Below are 18,953 nucleotides of genomic sequence, written 5' to 3' on the forward strand. Positions count from 1 at the left end.
GAAAAAGCAGCCGGTCTTGCCCGGACCAATATGGCGGCTCTTTCGGTGTCAGCTGCATGCATCCGGTGTCATACTTTGGTTCCGCCTACTAAGGTCACACTCGTGTCTAAGCCAATCACCTAAGAGTAAAGGATGAGCGTCATGTGACGAAATTAATATTCATATGCCATTGCCTTTGTAGTAGTAGGATTGGTTATATCGCCAGCCACCCGGATATCCAATTTAGAATGTTTATGTCGGAGGTTGTTGCTTAAATCTAGAGTTTGGGCTTTGCCTGTGATGATCAGGCATGGAGTCCGTGCGCACATCGGCTTATGGCGTGTGTATAAACATTTTGTTTCTCTTGCTGTTCTTACTACTTGTAGTAAAAACGTGTACGAAAGCCGGGTCACGAGAGCAGTTGAAATGCAGCTGCTCCTTTATAAATGTATTTATAATGACAGATTGCTTCAATGTATTTGGTTTGTGTATATTTAAGTAACACACGTGTTTCTCCGTGCTGTTGCTTTTGGTTGTCTGTTTGTTTCTATGTAGTAGTATAAGTATAATAACAACATACACTATACTTTATATAGGAGTTAAGCCTACTTTCAGTGTCTCTTTGGTCTCTTTATAATGACGCTGCTATTCGTGTCACCGATGTTTTGATAATGGCGCTATTTTCTAGGTCGTTTAGCTGGTGACAGGAGCCTTTTACATTTTTTGTGTGGAATAGAGAGTCATTATTGGGCCCTAATACAGTTCTAGCATGAACACTTTGAAATGCATGACTTCAAAGTAACAATTAATGCTAGCAATTAAAGCAGCTTTCAGCAAATTGCTATATGCTATGACGACCTAACCAGTATGTGTCTCTCTTGTTTTGGTGACTAGAATAACACAAATGTAGATTTTACACAAAGCACTGACGATGACCCTCTCGTTGATGGACCACTTGTATCCCAAGATGCACTCGAGTCAGTAATCAAGAGAGAGTTTCAGAAATTACCCACTCATTGGGCAGTGAGTGTCCTCTCGTTTTTTCATGTGAGTACCATTGCAAAAACATACACTGTTGCCCAACTTAGAAAAGTTACTTAAAGTATGGCAAATCTGTTATTTACGCGCCTTCATGTGGTTCTAGACTTGATTGGAAATTCTACTTTCAGTTATAATAATAAACCTATTGCAGACACACTCACAATGTACTTTTTGAGTCTTTTCTCTGTTTGTGTTTTGCAGGTGGTTTATGTGGCCTTGTGTATTACAATCACATTATTTTGCTGGATATCTGATGAGCACACTCCTGAGTGCACTGCAGCATTGCAGGGAATCGACTCCAAGACTGTGGTGTTACTGGGGAAAGTTACACTCTGGGTGATGGTCTTTATATTTGACAGATTTGTCCAGCGTCAACATAGTGCTGTGAGACGGAGAGGTTATCTGGACTTCTACAGGTTGACCCGAGGAATAAAAAACCTTCCTCTGCTCATTCACTCTGCAGGTGAAAAGATATTTCACACCATGTTAATGTCATGGACATGCACATTTCCCCCCTCTGTTATAATTCACAAAGGACCACTAGATGGCAGCACATAAGCTATCATTAGGAGTGTTAAAGGAGAACTCCGGCCAATTTTAACATTGAGCTCAATTTTTAGTAAATTTGGAGTGCTGTCAATACAGAGAACAACGACAAAAATCGGTGTTGCCTACACTGTGTTATCCTATTTTTAAAATTTGCACCCTATTGACTTGAATGGGGCAAGTTTTAAACCTGCTTTTATCCTCTTAACATCTTTGATGTGTCATACAAGTGCCCAGCCATGTTGAGTGATTCCTTAAGAGTGAACACGAGTGAATCTGACTGCAGTAGATGTGAAAGATATGAATAAAAATGATGTTATATCAGCCAGCGCAAATACCTGTATTTAGTTCCTGTTTTCGGTCGAAGTCCAAAGTAGTCGATTGTCGAGTTCACGCGCGTGATCATAGTAACTAAACCTATGCGCGTGAACTCGACAATCGACTACTTTGGACTTCGACCGAAAACAGGATGTAAATACAGGTATTTGCGCTGGCTGATATAACATCATTTTTATTCATATCTTTCACATCTACTGCAGTCAGATTCACTCGTGTTCACTCTTAAGGAATCACTCAACATGGCTGGGCACTTGTAATGACACATCAAGGATGATAAGACTAAGAACTGGTTAAGTTTAAAACTTGCCCCATTCAAGTCAATAGGGTGTAAATTTTAAAAAGAGGATAACACGGTGTAGGCAACACAGATTTTTGTCGTTGTTCTCTGTATTGACAGCACTCCAAATTTACTAAAAATTGAGCTCAATGTTAAAATTGACCGGAGTTCTCCTTTAATATACATTTGATTATGGAATGTTTGGAAATTTTTAAGCAAGGAATCATTAAAATGGTCAAATGTGACAGTAAAAACTTTTAAAATGTTAGAATAATACAAATAAACTTTCTATTGATCAAAGTATTCTGAAAAAAAAAAGTTTAACATTTTCCACAAAATATGACAAATATATTAAGCAGCACAACTGTTTTCAACACTAATAATAATAAATATTTATTGAGCAGCAAATCAGCATATTAGAATGATTTCTGAAGGATCATGTGACACTGAGGAGCTGGAGTAATGATGCTGAAAATTCAGCTTTGCCATCACAGGAATAAATTACATTTTAAAATATATCAAATTTGAATTTTAATAAAATGTCACAATATTGATTTATATGTTATCAAATAAATCCAGCCTTCGTGAGCATTATAGACGTCTTCTCAAAAATGTATTAAAAAAATCTCACAGATCCCAAACTTTTTAACAGTAGTGTATGTTTTGGCCAAATTATTGTTAATCATACCACATTAGTCCAATTGATTTGAACTGAGCCATGACTAAATCTTATGCAGTGGTTTATCTAGTTAATAAGCCATAATCAATGAAATATTTACACCCCTAACTAGTGATCAACAGCTTTTTTTGAATGGCTAATACAGATATCCGTGTCTGATATAATGCAGAACTGCTCTCTCTTCTCTTTTATGTAGGTAATGCATTGATCCTGACTGTAATTGCTCCATCCTCTCTGCTGGACGCAAGAGTGAAGAATCTGTCTGTATATCTTATGTTGTCCATCATCTGTCTGGAACTACTGCTGTCACTCATATGCTTGATTAGATACACAGGTACTCTCACTCACTGGTTACATTCGCACAACATTTCTTATTGCTTTATTCGGATACGGAATCATACCCCAAACCTCCTATATTTTTCCTCACACACAGTGTCCAAAATTGACGTTTTGCTACACCTGCCTACCAAAAGTATATCTCACTGGCTATAAAGCTGTATTTTTTTGCACTTTTTGTTGTCCTTCTGACAGTAGAAAAATGTAGTTTTAGTTTCTCTGTAGAAAACATTGGTCATTGTGTCGCTCACATCCTCATATATTAGCTATTCTCTGCAATGCTACCGCTCACAAAATATATACTTGTTTTGGTGGCTAATTGCGAGTAGTAGTTACCACAAGGACTGTAAATGCACACCTCCCCCAGCATGCATTACAATACCCAAGCTTCTGTCCTTATCCCCTTTAGAAACACACCAAGCAGCTGTTGTCCCTCTCAGCCTCTTTTTCTCGCATTTTGTGCTCCTTATGATAAAATAAGTCTTTGCTCACCTGCGGAAAGGGATGGAGAAGATGGGGGATATTTGAGAGAATGTCAAAGAGAAAGAGCATATGTGGGGGGAAGAGGCTTGTTATGGACACACAGCTCATCTTTGCCAAAGGCAACCTGAATCCACCCCACCCTAATACACCGTGGCATTGTCTTTACTGTTGACACACACACACACTTACACACATTCTCGTATCAGTGCCTGGATTCCAGAGATGATTAGTGAAGTGAAGCTTGACCACATGTTATCTATAGAGACACACCCTCACTCGCTCACTTCATTCTCAATGAGGTCTATCAGTAGATATCACCTTGTGTCTCATATATCACTCTATGAAGTATTCATGTGGCGAGGAAAATCTTTTAAGCTGCGTTTTATTTTGTATTTGTATGCTTATATACTACTTTTCAATAGTTTGCGGTCAGTAAAAATTTTTTTTATACTTTTATTTTGCAAGAATGCATTACATTGGTCAATAGTGACAGTAAAGATATTTATAATGATACAAAGGATTTCTGTTTTAAATTAACGCTGTGCTTTTGAACTTTCTATTCATCAGAGAAAACGTTTTTTTTAATGGTTTCCACAAAAATATTAAGCTGCACAACTATTTTCAATATTGGTAGTATAATAAGAAATAAGAAATGCTTCTTAAACATCAAACCAACATATAAGAATGATTTCTGTAGGATCATGTGACACTGAAGACTGGAGTAATGATGCTAAAATTGAGCTTTGCCATCACAGGAATAAATTACATTTTAAGTTATTTTACAGTTTTTATAAATTGTAATCATATTCATAATAATATCAAATAAATCTTGGTGAGTATAAGTGTTTCAAAAACATTACTAAACCCACATTTTTTTTATATATATATAGGTCCAGTGAGGTTCAAAAGTCTTTCGTCTTTGTTTAAAAATCTGGAAATAACGCTTTCACAATGTTTTATGTATCTATTTATTTATTTGTCAAATTCTGATGTAAAATTTATATGAAATATTTAGGATTCTGCGCCTTTTAATATTAAATTTTTTGCTTCCATTGAAGCACAGAATGCTCTTTGGAGCATTTTAAAACCTTGTGGATAAAATAACATGATCATCAGCGTTCGCACAAACTGGATCTCATTAAGCTTGAGTTCTGCTGAAAATTTGAAATTCATATTCATTTTTTATTTACACTTTTCACTCAAATTGTTATGCTGATAATATATCTTTTTTTAAACTATATATATTCAGTAAAAAAAAAAAACTTATACATTACATGGATATTGCTAGATTGTCCATTTTTTTTGGTCACACGTACTTGAGATGATTCCAAAAAATGTAACCCTAGTCTCGATCAAAAACCGATTATTTTCTTCACATTCATTCTGCTAACGAGTGATCTCTATCCATTTAATCACCGTTTATCTCCTCCTATCCATATATCCATCTCTCTGTCCCTTTCCTAAAGGAAGGTGCAGTTAGGTCAGAGTCATGCTCCAGGGTCTTTGAAGTGTCCTCTGTGATGTTGTATCTCTGCCTCTCTCTCTTCATTTGAACATGAATGCAGCGTTCTGTATGGGCCGTATGCCGCCTCTGCACTTCAAAGGAAGTTTAGGGCCCTTCAAAGGGGGCGAGGGAGGTGATTGGGACCGGCATTGTTTTACCGCGATGCACGGAGAACATGCGCTCGGCCCCCGTCGTGTTCAAATGTGCTCAAGGATGCCATTGGAATGAAATGGAGAAATATGATGCTTGAGGGAACATGCTGATTTAAAGTTGACCGTGTTTGTCTTTCCGAGCTCCAGAATGAAACGCTTCTCGGTTCTAAGAGCAAGTGTATGTCGCACAAAAGTGCTAACATTGTTCTATGGATCGGACTTCTATGCAACATTTTGTTAGAATGCAAATGTCACGAATTATTGACCGCTAGGTTTGGTTTATTGTAATGGTGTTTATTTTTACGGTGTCTTTTGAGGAGGGAAGCACTACTGTTTAGCAAAGATATAAGGAATGTGACACGTATATCAGAAAGACTGTCACTCTTTCTCTTTAAAAACATTCTTTAAAGGCTATTCTTGATGTATGGCGACAGATCTGACGAATGACCCTAATAACCTTACAACATTACGTATCTAAACTCTCATGTACACTGTATTTGTCTCAAATAAATGCTTAAGCTCCATTTACTATTATATATTACACTTATATGACACTTCAGAGCGAGAGAAAAGGTGTGCATTATCTCTAAAGAGGGAATCCCTGATCTCCTTCCTGCCCAACTCAATGGCCTGTTGGCCCCCATTTCCTGCAGGTGATTGAAGAAAGAGCAGTTTTATCTGATTGGTGTGTTTGTGATGGGTTGGCCAGGTGTGGGTCAGGAACAACGCGGAGGTTTGTGTATGTGTGTGTTAATGTTTTAGGTGATTATGGTGTAATTAGAGTGTATTCAGAGACCCTGAGATATTTTCCACTTTGATTTGTAGATTATATTTAGACAGATATGTTTGATCCTATAGCACCGCCTTTAGGATGCATCAGCATTAGAGGATAAGTATGTTATTATTTCAGTATTAAAATGCAGAGACAAATATCACAAAGCATCGTTAACATACCAAACATTGCTCAGTCTGATATCATTGTCGCTCATGATATAAGGGATCTGCTGGCGATCGCTTGCAAACTTGAAGGTCTTCCGTGCATTTTGTCTATGCGCTGTAAACCGCAAGTGGTATTATTATAGTACCCGTTTTGACTGACCAATGGCGAAGTGGCATTGGTATGTGGCTGAAAAGTTTTTTCTTCTGTGCTTTAGTTGAAAATGGTTGTCTGGGGATGTCCGCAACATGACCAAGACAGCTGAACAATTCTACCCAGAAACAAGCCTTTATCATGTTGTACATAACTGCAAATAATACAGTTAAACTACCGTTCAAAAGTTTGGGTCGGTGACATTTTAAAAAATGTTAAGAGAAGCTTATTCCAGCTCACCAAGGCTGTATTTAATAAAAACAATACAGTAAAAACGTTAATATTGCAAAAAAAACAACATTACAATTGAACGGTTTTCTATTTTAATATATTTGAAAATGTAATTTATTAGTGTAATGGAAAAAATAAACTCCAGCCTTCAGTGTCACATAATCCTTTAGAAATCTAATATGCTGATTTGGTGCTCAAAAACATTTGCTTTACTCTTTCTTCTTCTGCATAATATTATTGGGTAAACCATGATGTTTTCCCCCAGAATTCTTTAATGTATAGAAAGTTTAAAAGAATAGTACTTATTTGAAATGGACATTGTCAGACAAAAAACCCTGTTTCAATAGTCTTGTCTTTTGATCAATTTATTACAATGAATGCTTATAAAAGTATTAATTTCATTAAAAAAATATAGCTGAACTCAAACGTTTTAATGGTTATATAGTTTCCAGCTATCCAAATAATTGTCAAATATATTTTCCATTTACTCGCTGTACAGTTTATTTCTCTCTTTCCCAGTCTGCCCTCTTTTGTAATCAAGTGCATATTGTGAACTCTAGAATATTTGGTTCGGATTCTGATCGAATCTGCTTGAGCGTGCTGTTCTTCCCGGTGTAGAAAGTGAAAGTTTGCTGATTGAGAGATACATTAAAGGTGTGAGAGAGGAGGGAAGTGACGTGTGAAATCCCACAGTTCCCCTGCGTTCTCACGCTCCCAAAACACACACTAGCGTCTACTAGCACACCTTGTGGTGAAGAGTATCCGTGCTGAACGTGACTCCTGCTCACACACACTGTACGTGTGTCTTCACACACCTAGCTCACATTGCGCCGTCAGACGCACACTACAGCTATCAACATTTCTGTCTGGCTCGATTTTACTCGTCTCATTTTGGTAATGGCAAATACTCTCCCTGTTTATCATGTTAAAGGAGTAGCCATTGTGGCCTTAGACATTTGGATGAGAGGCGGGTGGAGAACTTTTTTTTTTTTGTACATTTATCTCTTTGTATTTTGTGTTTCAGTTCATGTGAGGAAGTTTAATGGCAAGAAGCCCCATCCTGATGTGACTGAACAGGAGCGATCGCATGGCTGCTCCACCGAAGCGCATACCGAGACAGGCTTCAGGTAACACACATTGGTGATAGACCTATATATATATATATATATATAGACATATTAATCAGCTTATATTGGACCATTTTGAGAAGCCGTTTAGCAGAAGTATTCGTTTAAATAACCCAACAGCTTTCTAAGTAGATAATGTGAGTTTTTGTCCATTACATTTTATTTTTATTTTGAGTAAATATTGAGTAAATAAGTATTTAATTTCAGCATTTGCATGTCCATATTGGGCATAGAAAAATACCCATATTGGTCGACCAGTAGTACACATACAAATTGTACTTGGTAAATTATCAAAGAATATATTTTTTTAAGCATATTTTATAAATTTAACTTTTTCATTATATCGGTCTTGGTAAGTAAAACTTCAGTAACACTGATAGCTATTCATATAATTTGTTTATTATAAAATTAATAATTTGGGATCAGTAAGGTATTTTTTTATATATATATATATATATATATATATATATATATATATATATATATATATATATACATTCGACAAGGGCACATTAAATAGACCAAAACTTTGTTGACTTTTAGGTTTGTGTGACTCTATATATATATAAAAAATTTTTTTTAAAAGAATAAACTTAATTTTGATTAATTTTAGACTTCATATTTAATGTAATTTTGCATATACAGTAAATGCATCATTATTTAAAGATAGGACAGGTAATTTTCAGATAGGCTAGCTATAGCGAATAAAAGATATTTCCACATTCTAGTGTTTGAGAGCTGAGACTTTTTTTTGTAAGATGAACTAAAAAGTAATGAATATCTTTTGTATAATCGAACTCACTGTGTTTCTCCCTAGACATTTACATTTAGAGAATATACAGTATTTTACTCATTGTGTTCCCTTCAATATACTCCTTACATTTTCTTGACTTGGTCTTCAAAAGCTCTTCAAAAAGTCTTAAATGTAATGTACCTTCATAAAACCTGCATGATTTGTTCAAGTTAACTTAAAAAAAAAAAAGTTGGGCTGTAGGCCTGTATCATTTCTTTATTCCAGTGGTTCGTAGTAGGCTTAAATGAGTGAAACGGTTGTAGTATAAGAAAGATTGTTCACTGCATTTGCACCCGTTTTAAAATGAGAGCAGTTTTCCACAGTAGACTTTTGGCGTCTCACAAAATGGAGATTGATCTCTCATACTGAACAGTATATAGTTATCTGTATCAGCCAAAACAGACCATATTGGGGCATCCCTAAATGTACTGTTTTTTTGTGTGTGTGACTAGTGTTTTCATAGACGCACAAACACTCACATTTCACAGTGCTGTGGACAGGTCAAACAGGTGCACATGTGTTCTGTGGTTTATTTCACAGGGACGGCTCCAGTCTGGAGGATGTGGTGGAAAAGCAGGCGGACCTGATTGATTATCTGAAACAGCACAACAGCGTCCTGAGCAGGAGGATCCTCACGCTGACCGCCCAGAAGATCAGAGCCTGACACGTGCAAACAGAGAGAGTGACTCGGGACTGCTTGTGCTTATGATGGCGTCTGAAGCGTTGTGTGTGTGTGTGTGTGTGTGTGTGTGTGTGTGAGCGCGTCTATCTTGACTGGCATCGGCAGCCATGGCTCACTGATCAGAAGACTTTTTGTGGGAAACGATCCTTGGTAACCTCTCTAACGACGCTCTCGTGTTTCCATGACGACGAGTCTAAATAGACAATGGCCGCAATTGGGAAGTCAAAAACCCTGCAGAAATGTTCAATACAGATGCTCATTATGAGTTTGTGGGATAGCGTGATCTTATCAAACCAAAAGTGCGTGTGCATGTATGTGAGCATGAACAAGAGGGTACAGCGGTGGAGTTATTTGTGTATTTGATTTGACTTATATTGTTAATAATTTGTAGTTTTGCTTTGTGGGTCTGTGCTGTGTATGTGTGTTAGAATTGTGTTGGAAGGATGTTTCTGGTGGAGTGTATGAGTCAGAAAACTTTGTTAAATACTGACCTTTTTAGTCCTGTTGCTTAATCTCACAGATGGTTTGAACTACTGTCTTTTTATGTAAAATATTGTGAATAAAATTGAAACTTTTTGGGAATAAAAATGAACACATTTTATTGAGTCCGGTAGGTGCATGTCTAGATAAAGAAAGGGATAAGATAATACTTGATAGAAAATGTAGTTTAGAACACACATCAAGGTCTTAGAAATGCACTCTTTGTATTTTTGTTGGTTGCAAATGGATTTTGAGGTTTTTTTTGTGCCGTTTAATAAAAGTTTACATTTAATGGCGAGTGGTGTAACTTAATAAAACATATTTTTTTCTTTACACCGTGTGCATAGGTAAGTGTACACCTCTTAATTATTTTGAAAAGTTTTTAGACATTTTATGATGGTTAAAGGTTAACTTTTCAATGTAGTTTCCAGATATTTTGTTACAAGTATTAGTACAAAATTAAAAACCCTTACTCTAATTATGAATCGTTTTTGATGGGTTGCACCACATGCCATTTTATGGTTTAAAGAAAAGATAAACTTATCATAACTTGATGACCTTGACATACAGTCATGAGGGTTTGCAGGGGTCAATTTTGGTGACATGAAACTTGGGATAAAAGTGTTCAACAAATTGTAACTGAACATGAAAATCTGTTGGTTTTTTTGAAATCGTCTATGGATCCATGTTAAAGAGGCTCAAATAAAACTCCATCTTGGACTGGGAATGTTAACTTTTCTGATTGGGGGCTTTTCATTTTGGAAGCTGTCAATCAAAAATGTAACAAAAAATGGATCTAGTGATCCAACACACTCTTTTTCCTCTTTTTTTCATACAGTAGCAGCTTGTGAATTTGAAAGACTTTGACAAGCCGCATGGATTATAAGACGCGTTGAGCCCAGGTGAAAAGACAATACACTTTTTATTTAATCAGGATAATAATAAAACATTTGAAGTGCATAACTTACATATAAACATTTCATTCAGTCCTTACTATTTACAATGATTCTGGCAAACTCAAACTGATTGAGCGATGAGTTTTAGCGTGTTCTGTTGCAGTGGATCTCCCTATAACTTGTTCACTAACATTTATAAAACAATACACTCCCTCTACACAGAAGTGACTAACATGGCTTGGTTACAATATATGGGCGAATGAACAGCCTTCAGGGAGTCGGATATGAAACTTTTTCCATCCATTGCTGGTCTTTGGGTTTCCTAATGCTTGAAGAAGCTGCATAGAGGTTCCTCTAGAGTTGTAAAACCTGTTGGAGAACAAAACAAAGAGTTTAAATCCACAATGCACGGTTATGGAATGGATATTTATGTGATCTTTGTGCAGCTTTTCTTTTAGACATTGATTCTATATATATGTGTGTGTGTCTGTTTGTGTGTTTTGTTAACTCCAGACTAGCTCTGGCTCATTGTGTGGGGGTCACAGAGTAAAGGTTAAAGGTGACAACCTCTCCAGAGTGTCTGAAAACAGTAGGCGGCTCCGGTAGGCTGTCACAGTGAATGTGTGTCCCCGCAGATACAGTGTCACACATATCACCATTAACAACATGTGCTCATGGTTCAATGATCGTGTCAAGATAAAGAAAACTAATGTAGTGTATATATATACAATATAAGTCATATGATAATACAATACATTGATACAATATAATCTACTAGATAAAAATGTACTTTAAAACACACTTTCCTATGTACTCAATTTATTTATGTTGGTTACAAATGGTTTTGGGAAACGTATATGCAATGTTCAACAAAAGTTTCAATTTAATGACCTGTGTGGTGTAAAAAAGTCATTTTAAAAAGTGTATTATTTTAAGTTTTTTTATGAAGTTATTTTAAATATTTTATGATGGTGAAAGGTAAAATGTTCAATGTAATATCATTTTGTTACAAGTGTTGGTAAGAGTTATAATTAATTAATTTATTTAAAATTATAAATAATTTTTATAAAAGAACCGACTCTAAGTTGCTCTTTAAGTAACAAAAAGGCCTTAAGCAGCCAAAAAACTCACATACATGTTGGGTTTCCATGTTTTATGGGGACTTTCCATAGACATGATTTTTATATTTTTATACTGTACAAAACTGTATATTCTGTCCCCTAAACCTAATCTTACCCATCACAGAAAACATTCTGCATTTGTTTTCTGTCTGTCTTTGAGGATACATTTTCTCCCCATAACCTCACACACAAACTTCATTTACCCCTGTACCATCTTATGACCCCCTTGGTATTTCACATTTGATAATCCTTGTTTAGTATTTTCTCTTTAGTCTGACTACTTTTATTTTATTTATTTTATTTCATCTGATGTTTTAACAGGGATAGTACATATTAAAATTAGCCTTCTTCACAGAGCTGAGCGCTCAGATGTTCTATTTATGCTTCTAGGTGATATCTAATTTACACTAATTGCACTTTTGTCTTTAGGCTTTCACTAAAAACCTAAAAAAATACAACAACAAACATTCTAGAATTTAATTTTTTTTTAAATATATATATTTAATTAATGAATTAATGATCAAACAACTGATGATCACACAGTTTAAGCCTGTTTTTTTATAACTATATTATATATTTTCTTTAATTCTATTTTTTAAATTCTATTGCTAAATCATTACATAACTGTACTCCCTTCACTGAAAAGGCCACCAGGTGTTTCTGAGGACTGGCATTACTAGGCGTCCCACCCAAGTTTTACAGTGTGTGTGGCAGATAGTTAAAATGGGTTGAATTTATGGGGGTAGGGCTTTTCTCGTCTGTCTGTGTGTCTCTGTGTGGCTATGTAGGTTTCCACTCTTTTGTGTGTGTGTGTATGTGTGGGTGGGTGTGGAGTGTTTGTGTTTACTCCCGGTCCGAGAGAAAGTCACACAGCTATAAAGATCCAATAATGTCCCAGCTCATTTAGTACACGGTATTTAACCCAAAGTACCTCCGTCTGTTTCTGTTGTGGCTTAGGGCCGCTAGAGATCCGACAGCCGGTTTGTTAATTAATCTGGCCGTCTTTTCTCCAGAACACAAACCCACAGATCACAATGGAGTGGTAAACACCATTCTCAAATGAAGTGCACGCACTTGTTAGTCAAGAATCAGTTTGTGTTGTCAAGGAGTCACAAAAGTAAATTCGAGGTATTTCACGATTATTTGTCAGCAAATACACGCTAGGAATGTCAGAATTTGGATTTGCTAATGATGCTCCCCTTTGATAACTCTTTTTCAATATTTGCCCATTCCTCAGAGTAATAAAAGGGAATAAATAGCCTGCATGTGAACTAAAGTCTCACCTCAAGGGAATGGTACTCTGGAGTGAAGAGGTAGACAACGCTTCTTTGGACAGTGGTGTCTGCGATATTTCCGCCTCAGGTTGAGAAAATCTGGAAAGGGAGGAAAATAAAACACTTGTCAGGGCTATGAACTATTAACCTTAAGTTACTGTATATCTCATGTCAAGTCAAGTCACATTTATTCATATAGGGCTATATATACAATACAGATTGTTTCAACGCAGCCTTATTCGTTCAAAGTGATCTGGCCTTTAATAATGTTCTCAAAATTTTAGCACAAAAACATCTATCATTCATGGACCGTTTTTTTCCTGAAACATATTAGTTGGATGTTAGTCTAACATTTTGTTTATGTTCAGGCCTACATAATTGTTTCAGAATGTTGAGAAAACATTTCAAAGTAACACTCCAAAATAGAATCTTCTCATAACCAAAGAATAAAAAATAATTAAATATATAAAAAAGAAAACATTCAGAAATAACGTTTTTATAACTTAACAGGAACATAATAAAAATGTTCTTAGAACATATTTTGTTTTCTGGGTTAGTTCAATGTAGATTTTTTGTTGAATTGAGTTCTGTGTGAATCTCTACTGTGAAGATCAGTTCAAGAGAGATCAACAGTTTTCTTTTTAATATTGGTTTTAATATTGACTATTTGATATTTTGGGGGGGTTGGGGAGATGTAGGCTACGCCCCACCCCCACCCCCAGATTGGGGTGTTACCTGAAATAAAATCAAAATGAATGGTCTCCCCAGTTGGTAACAAACAATCTGGAAGGCAATATAACAATCAGAGGTCTTGTGATAACGCTCATGTCACTTCCCTCCATAAGCAGCTATTAGATTCTCTCCCAGAGGCGCAAGGACAATGGCACGGTGCGCACGGGAGGAGAACCGGGCGCTTTTATATCTGCCTTTGACTAAAGCTATGCGAACTCCATGTACCTCCCTCTCTTTCTCTCTTTCACCGCAGTCACCCTATGCTAATGCATTATACCTATTGTGCTCAACATCATGACTAACAATGAACGCCGGTGCTTGATCGCCCACGGGCACCAGATTAATTGCGCATAGCCGCCACAGCAGCGGGAGATTGGAGTGTAGCTACTATACACGTAGGCTGAATTACATTTAGTTACTGTATAATAGCTATGCCCCAGCGTTTAGATAATCGCTAAACCACCAAAATAGTGGAAAAATAAATGGGTCTCGCGCGTAATTGCGGTTTATTTACAAATTTGCTATACGTGTACAATGTATTCATATTGTCCCATTTAGTATAGAATTGTAAAAAAACGAAAACAACAACGTTTATTTTCAAGTCAAGGGTCAAGTGTGGGCTTAAGCTCATTTCTGGAGTTAAGACTGAACTTTTCAGAAGCGTCAAGCGCCACTTAAAATCCACTCAAAGCAGTGACCCTAAATCAGCCATGACCGCGCAACAGACCACTAACCACGACAGACCTAAATATGCCAACAAGAACTTGGTTTACTAATTAGGTGACGTTTATCCATAGTGACTCATTGTAGGCTAGAACAGTTGGATAGGTGAATGGGTAAACCGTTGTGAGGTTTACCACAAACTTTCAGCTATAGCCCTATAGGCCTATTCAAAATGTTACAGCCTATAGCTAATACAAATGCATTTAGATTAAAATGTATTTTAAAAAGTCATTTGTCTTTAACTACTCCCCGTGAACAACAAGTCACTAACGATAGGCCTATTTGTTTTACAAACCTTCAGTACACAAAACTTTATTTCGAGACGATAACTCAGTTTAATAGGCCGAAGTTAATCAGATGTTGATTCAGTAACCGCTCTGAGGGGGAGCAATTCGTCAGACTGATTCAAACCATTAAAATAACCTGTTCATAAGAGTCATTTGCTTGTGAATCTGTGAATCATAATTATTATTTTATTTTTTTTGCGTGATGTTTTTCCAATTTAGGGAATTATAGGGATCTAATTAAATAAAGTTGACTTGATATTTTTAGCTAAAATTGTATAAATAATTTAGAAACTTATAATTGCAGGTACATCAGCAAGTAAAAGCACTTAAAAAAAATCCTTACACTTGTTACGTTTTTTCTTAATTTGCAAGTGTTTTGATCCAGTGCTACACCACACAACAGACTTGACTTTTTGCATAACATAATTTTTGTCGAAATGAAATATTTTAAGTAGCTGAATGAATATATTCTTTACCCCAAAAACCAGGTCTTGTGATACCTTGTTTCTCGGCGCTGGTGATGAGCAGAACTGTCAGCAGCAGCAGAAGGAGGAGATACAGAGGATGGAAGAATCTCATGGTGATGCTGTGTGAGGTCTGCGCAGACCCGAGTGTCCTCAGATGTGTCCGGTACCTTCGAGGGCAAATTCTGTGAATATGCCGATAACGGACTGTTGGAATCCTTTTATGTGTCTTTCGGTCTCAGTATTTTTTTCTCGGAGATCATTAAGATTCAGTTTTAGAGGATGCGCAGCTGCAGTCAGTTTTCACGCTCTCCAACTTTTCCAAAGTTTCAGATGGCGATATTCACTTTCTTCTCTCTCCTCAGAGGGATGGATGGGCTTGCTAGATAGATGACCTGATGAGTGGGAATGTCCAGTCGTGACAATGTAGCTTCACCCCCTCTTTATACAGACAAGAGAAAGGGGGAGGAGAGGGTACAACAGAAGGAGGGGTATGGAAGACCTAAAACTGGGTGGGGACATGGAACATCACTCACACACACACACACACACACACACACACACACACACACACACACACACACACACACACACACACACACACACACACACACACACACACACACACACACACACACACACACTTTGCATTGCACATATTGACTCCACATGAATTAGGTAAGAAAGCTGGCAGCTGAAATGACCCCCAAAACACACAAAGTTTGAAATAAGTGTTTGGAAATTATACTTAAAATGTATTTGTGGTGTACACAAGTCCAAAAGTCTCTAGTCTGCTTTTTTTTTTACATGAATAGATAGATAGATAGATAGATAGATAGATAGATAGATAGATAGATAGATAGATAGATAGATAGATAGATAGATAGATAGATAGATAGATAGATAGATAGATAGATAGATAGAAAGATAGATAGATGTAATTTAAGTTGAAATAACTTAAATAGCCAAGTTGATTGTACTTAAAACATATATTTTATATATATTTTTAAAAATAATTTTATAATAATTATTTAAGCATTGTTTAAACATTTAAACAAATATTAGAATTCAGAAAAGTATGCTATTATGCTATGTATAGAGAACATCTAATTTACAAATAGTATGCCAACAAAAACATACAAAAGTACAAATAAGTGCACAGCATATTTAGAATATTTTCAGCTTTAACTACAGACAGATTTTCATTGTGATGTTAGGCTTTTGGAACCCATTTTGTATGTGGATTAAAATATATATATTTACATATGGTGATAATTTATGTGCAGTCGAGTGTGTCTGTTTTTGGTTATGATTAGCACTGGACAAAGAGGTGTGTGAATTATTGGCTGGCCTGGTCAGTTTGTGTGTGTGTGTGTGTGTGTGTGTGTGTGTGTGTGTGTGTGTGTGTGTGTGTGTGTGTGTGTGTGTGTGTGTGTGTGTGTGTGTGTGTGTGTGTGTGAACGAGCTGTGAAGTGCTGATTATAGTGTAGCTGTTGGATCTATGAGCTCTCTCTTTACTAATGAGCTACTATTGTACTTCACTACCTAGAACAAAACCTCACAACAGGAGAGCCAGCCTGACACACACTTACGCACTGGCCAAAGTCTGTTAAAGCTAATGTTCACCTTCTTCATCAAAAGTATAGATTTACATGGTCTAATACTCGTCGGCTTGACATTTGCAGGCATAAAATGCTAGTAAATCACCATGGAAATAACCAAGGAATGGAGCGAAAAGACAACTCATAATGGCAGGGCACTAGAATCAGAATTCATCACACAAAACATAAATATAGTTTACATTAGGGTTAAGATTTAAATGGAGCCCGTGTTAATTCAGGAACACCCCATGTGTGTTTGCATGTGATTTCTCAAGTACAAATGTGGACATTTTTTGTTGGAGACAAAGTTGCAAAGACTATTTACCCTAAAACAGACTGAATAATGGAAGAGTCACTTTCTAATGGATAGAAAGAGTGAGTTTTTGCTCAGAATGGCTTTTCTTTGTGTGCACGCTATTGTTCAGTGATGTGATGCGAAACTGGACAGATACCCTAGTGTGTTATGGGTCCAGTATGGTAATGTTATTAGATTTTCAGATACCCCATGTTGCGCATGTGAGTTATAATGAGCCGGAGTTGCGAATGGCTCGACTGTGCAAGACAATTGCGTAAAACTAGTAAACTATGCAAATAACATAGCAGCTCCATCAAGCAAACAAATGACAGTAAATATAGGATCATTTGTGGGAGTATTTATGTGATTTAAGCAGTTAATTGAAATAAAGCTGAAATAAAATATAAATATTAGATGAAAAACTTAAAGTAAATAAAAATTTGAAATGTTGCCTTTGCAAGTAAACTGGAAAATGCAATGTGCTGGACTAGATCAGAGTGCTTGACTTTTGCATTGTCAATATAAGATCTTGACCAAAAATATATGCACCTCTTGATGGAAATAAATGATGTTTTTTTTCCCATCAAGAGGTGCATACATTTTTGGTCAAGATGTTGTATTGACAATGCAAGAAGCACTCTGTAAAGTCTCCTTCAACACAACCAAAAGACTTCCAATGAATTGAAGGTCTGGACTTAGAAGTGCCAATTCATGTGTAAAAAAATGATTCTTCATGCTCCCTCACAACCATTGCAACACTGCAATAATGATCCAGACTCTTAAGCATTTGACTTTTTAAATCCAAACAGCGACTTTTCTTTTTTCTTTTTGGACGGGCAGTGCATGTGTGAAAAAAATCATTGAAAATAAAGCTAATAGCACATAAATAATACTAAAAAGTCACTTAATAAAGTGTGTAGAGAGAGATTTAGAGGTTAGAAGTGTGTGTGAGTGTGCCTTAGTTGACCTCTTGGAGTGTAAGTGTGTGTTTGTGTCCATAATGAAGTGCATATGTGTGCAAACCGAGTGTGTGAGCCATATGTGTGTCCACTCTTTGACCTTTCTCATGAGTGTGACCATTTATCTCAATTCTTCTTTGATATACTGGGCCTGTCATGGAGTTATAGTGTGTGTTTTAGGTTGGTCTGATATAGTGCAGCTGTCATGGATGCTGCCCATCCTTATTAAAAATCCATTTGTGCCAACTGTGTGTGTGTGACTACACATCCTCTGAGCTTTTTTTTTCATGTCAATTAGGATTAGAACCCAGCATGTAACTAATGGACAGCCCGGTACTTCAGTCCAAAGACCAGCTTTATTTGACCCCATGCGAGTGTGTGTGTGTGTGCATGTCTGTTGATATGTGTGCAGCTACTCTTATTTATTGCTTTATAGTGTTTGCAAAAATGTTCCCCACCAGTGCCATGCATTCTGTGTGTATGTCTTTTAATTCTCCCCGGTGATTCACATTGCCCCCTGCCACTCATTCCCTCAGTTTAAATATGCTAATGAAGTAGCATTCTTATTCGGAGCCACCTGGCATCCATGGAGACTGATACCTATAGACTAGAGCGCATGCATGAAAACACAGGCTTGGCGAAGATGTTGGGGTCAGTTTGCTCGTTGACTCGTAATGAAATCACAGACGCAGCATGGTCTGGGTGGGTGTATGTCTGTGACTGTGTGTGTGTGTGTCGTAACGTTTGCTTTATTGGGGATTAGATGTCATTACTTGGATTAACCTGCCTCCTCAAATAATCCCTCCGCTTAGAGACGTGTGTTACTGACTCCACCCGCTGTACAGACACACACACAATCCTG

The 18,953-nt window shown here is 36.7% G+C and overlaps 2 protein-coding genes across 2 annotated transcripts; one reads left to right on the forward strand and one right to left on the reverse strand.

Annotated features, from left to right (window-relative positions):
• The first annotated feature begins 134 nt into the window (after positions 1 to 134).
• Positions 135 to 10,072, forward strand: tmem192 (transmembrane protein 192). Its single transcript, XM_079616942.1, has 6 exons — positions 135 to 319; positions 874 to 1,026; positions 1,222 to 1,483; positions 3,058 to 3,195; positions 7,682 to 7,784; positions 9,118 to 10,072. The coding sequence occupies exons 1-6, from the start codon at positions 290 to 292 to the stop codon at positions 9,239 to 9,241; spliced, it is 810 nt and encodes a 269-aa protein (XP_079473068.1). The 5' UTR covers positions 135 to 289; the 3' UTR covers positions 9,242 to 10,072.
• A 681-nt stretch (positions 10,073 to 10,753) lies between these two features.
• apela (apelin receptor early endogenous ligand) lies at positions 10,754 to 15,895 on the reverse strand. Its single transcript, XM_079614976.1, has 3 exons — positions 15,249 to 15,895; positions 13,040 to 13,129; positions 10,754 to 11,004 (listed from the first exon to the last, which is right to left on the reverse strand). Exons 1-2 carry the CDS (start codon positions 15,349 to 15,351, stop codon positions 13,041 to 13,043), a joined length of 192 nt encoding a protein of 63 aa, XP_079471102.1. The 5' UTR covers positions 15,352 to 15,895; the 3' UTR covers positions 10,754 to 11,004; position 13,040.
• Positions 15,896 to 18,953: the final 3,058 nt, after the last annotated feature.

Source organism: Phoxinus phoxinus (genome assembly GCF_949152265.1).
Source record: "Phoxinus phoxinus genome assembly, chromosome: 6".
NCBI lineage: Eukaryota > Metazoa > Chordata > Actinopteri > Cypriniformes > Leuciscidae > Phoxinus > Phoxinus phoxinus.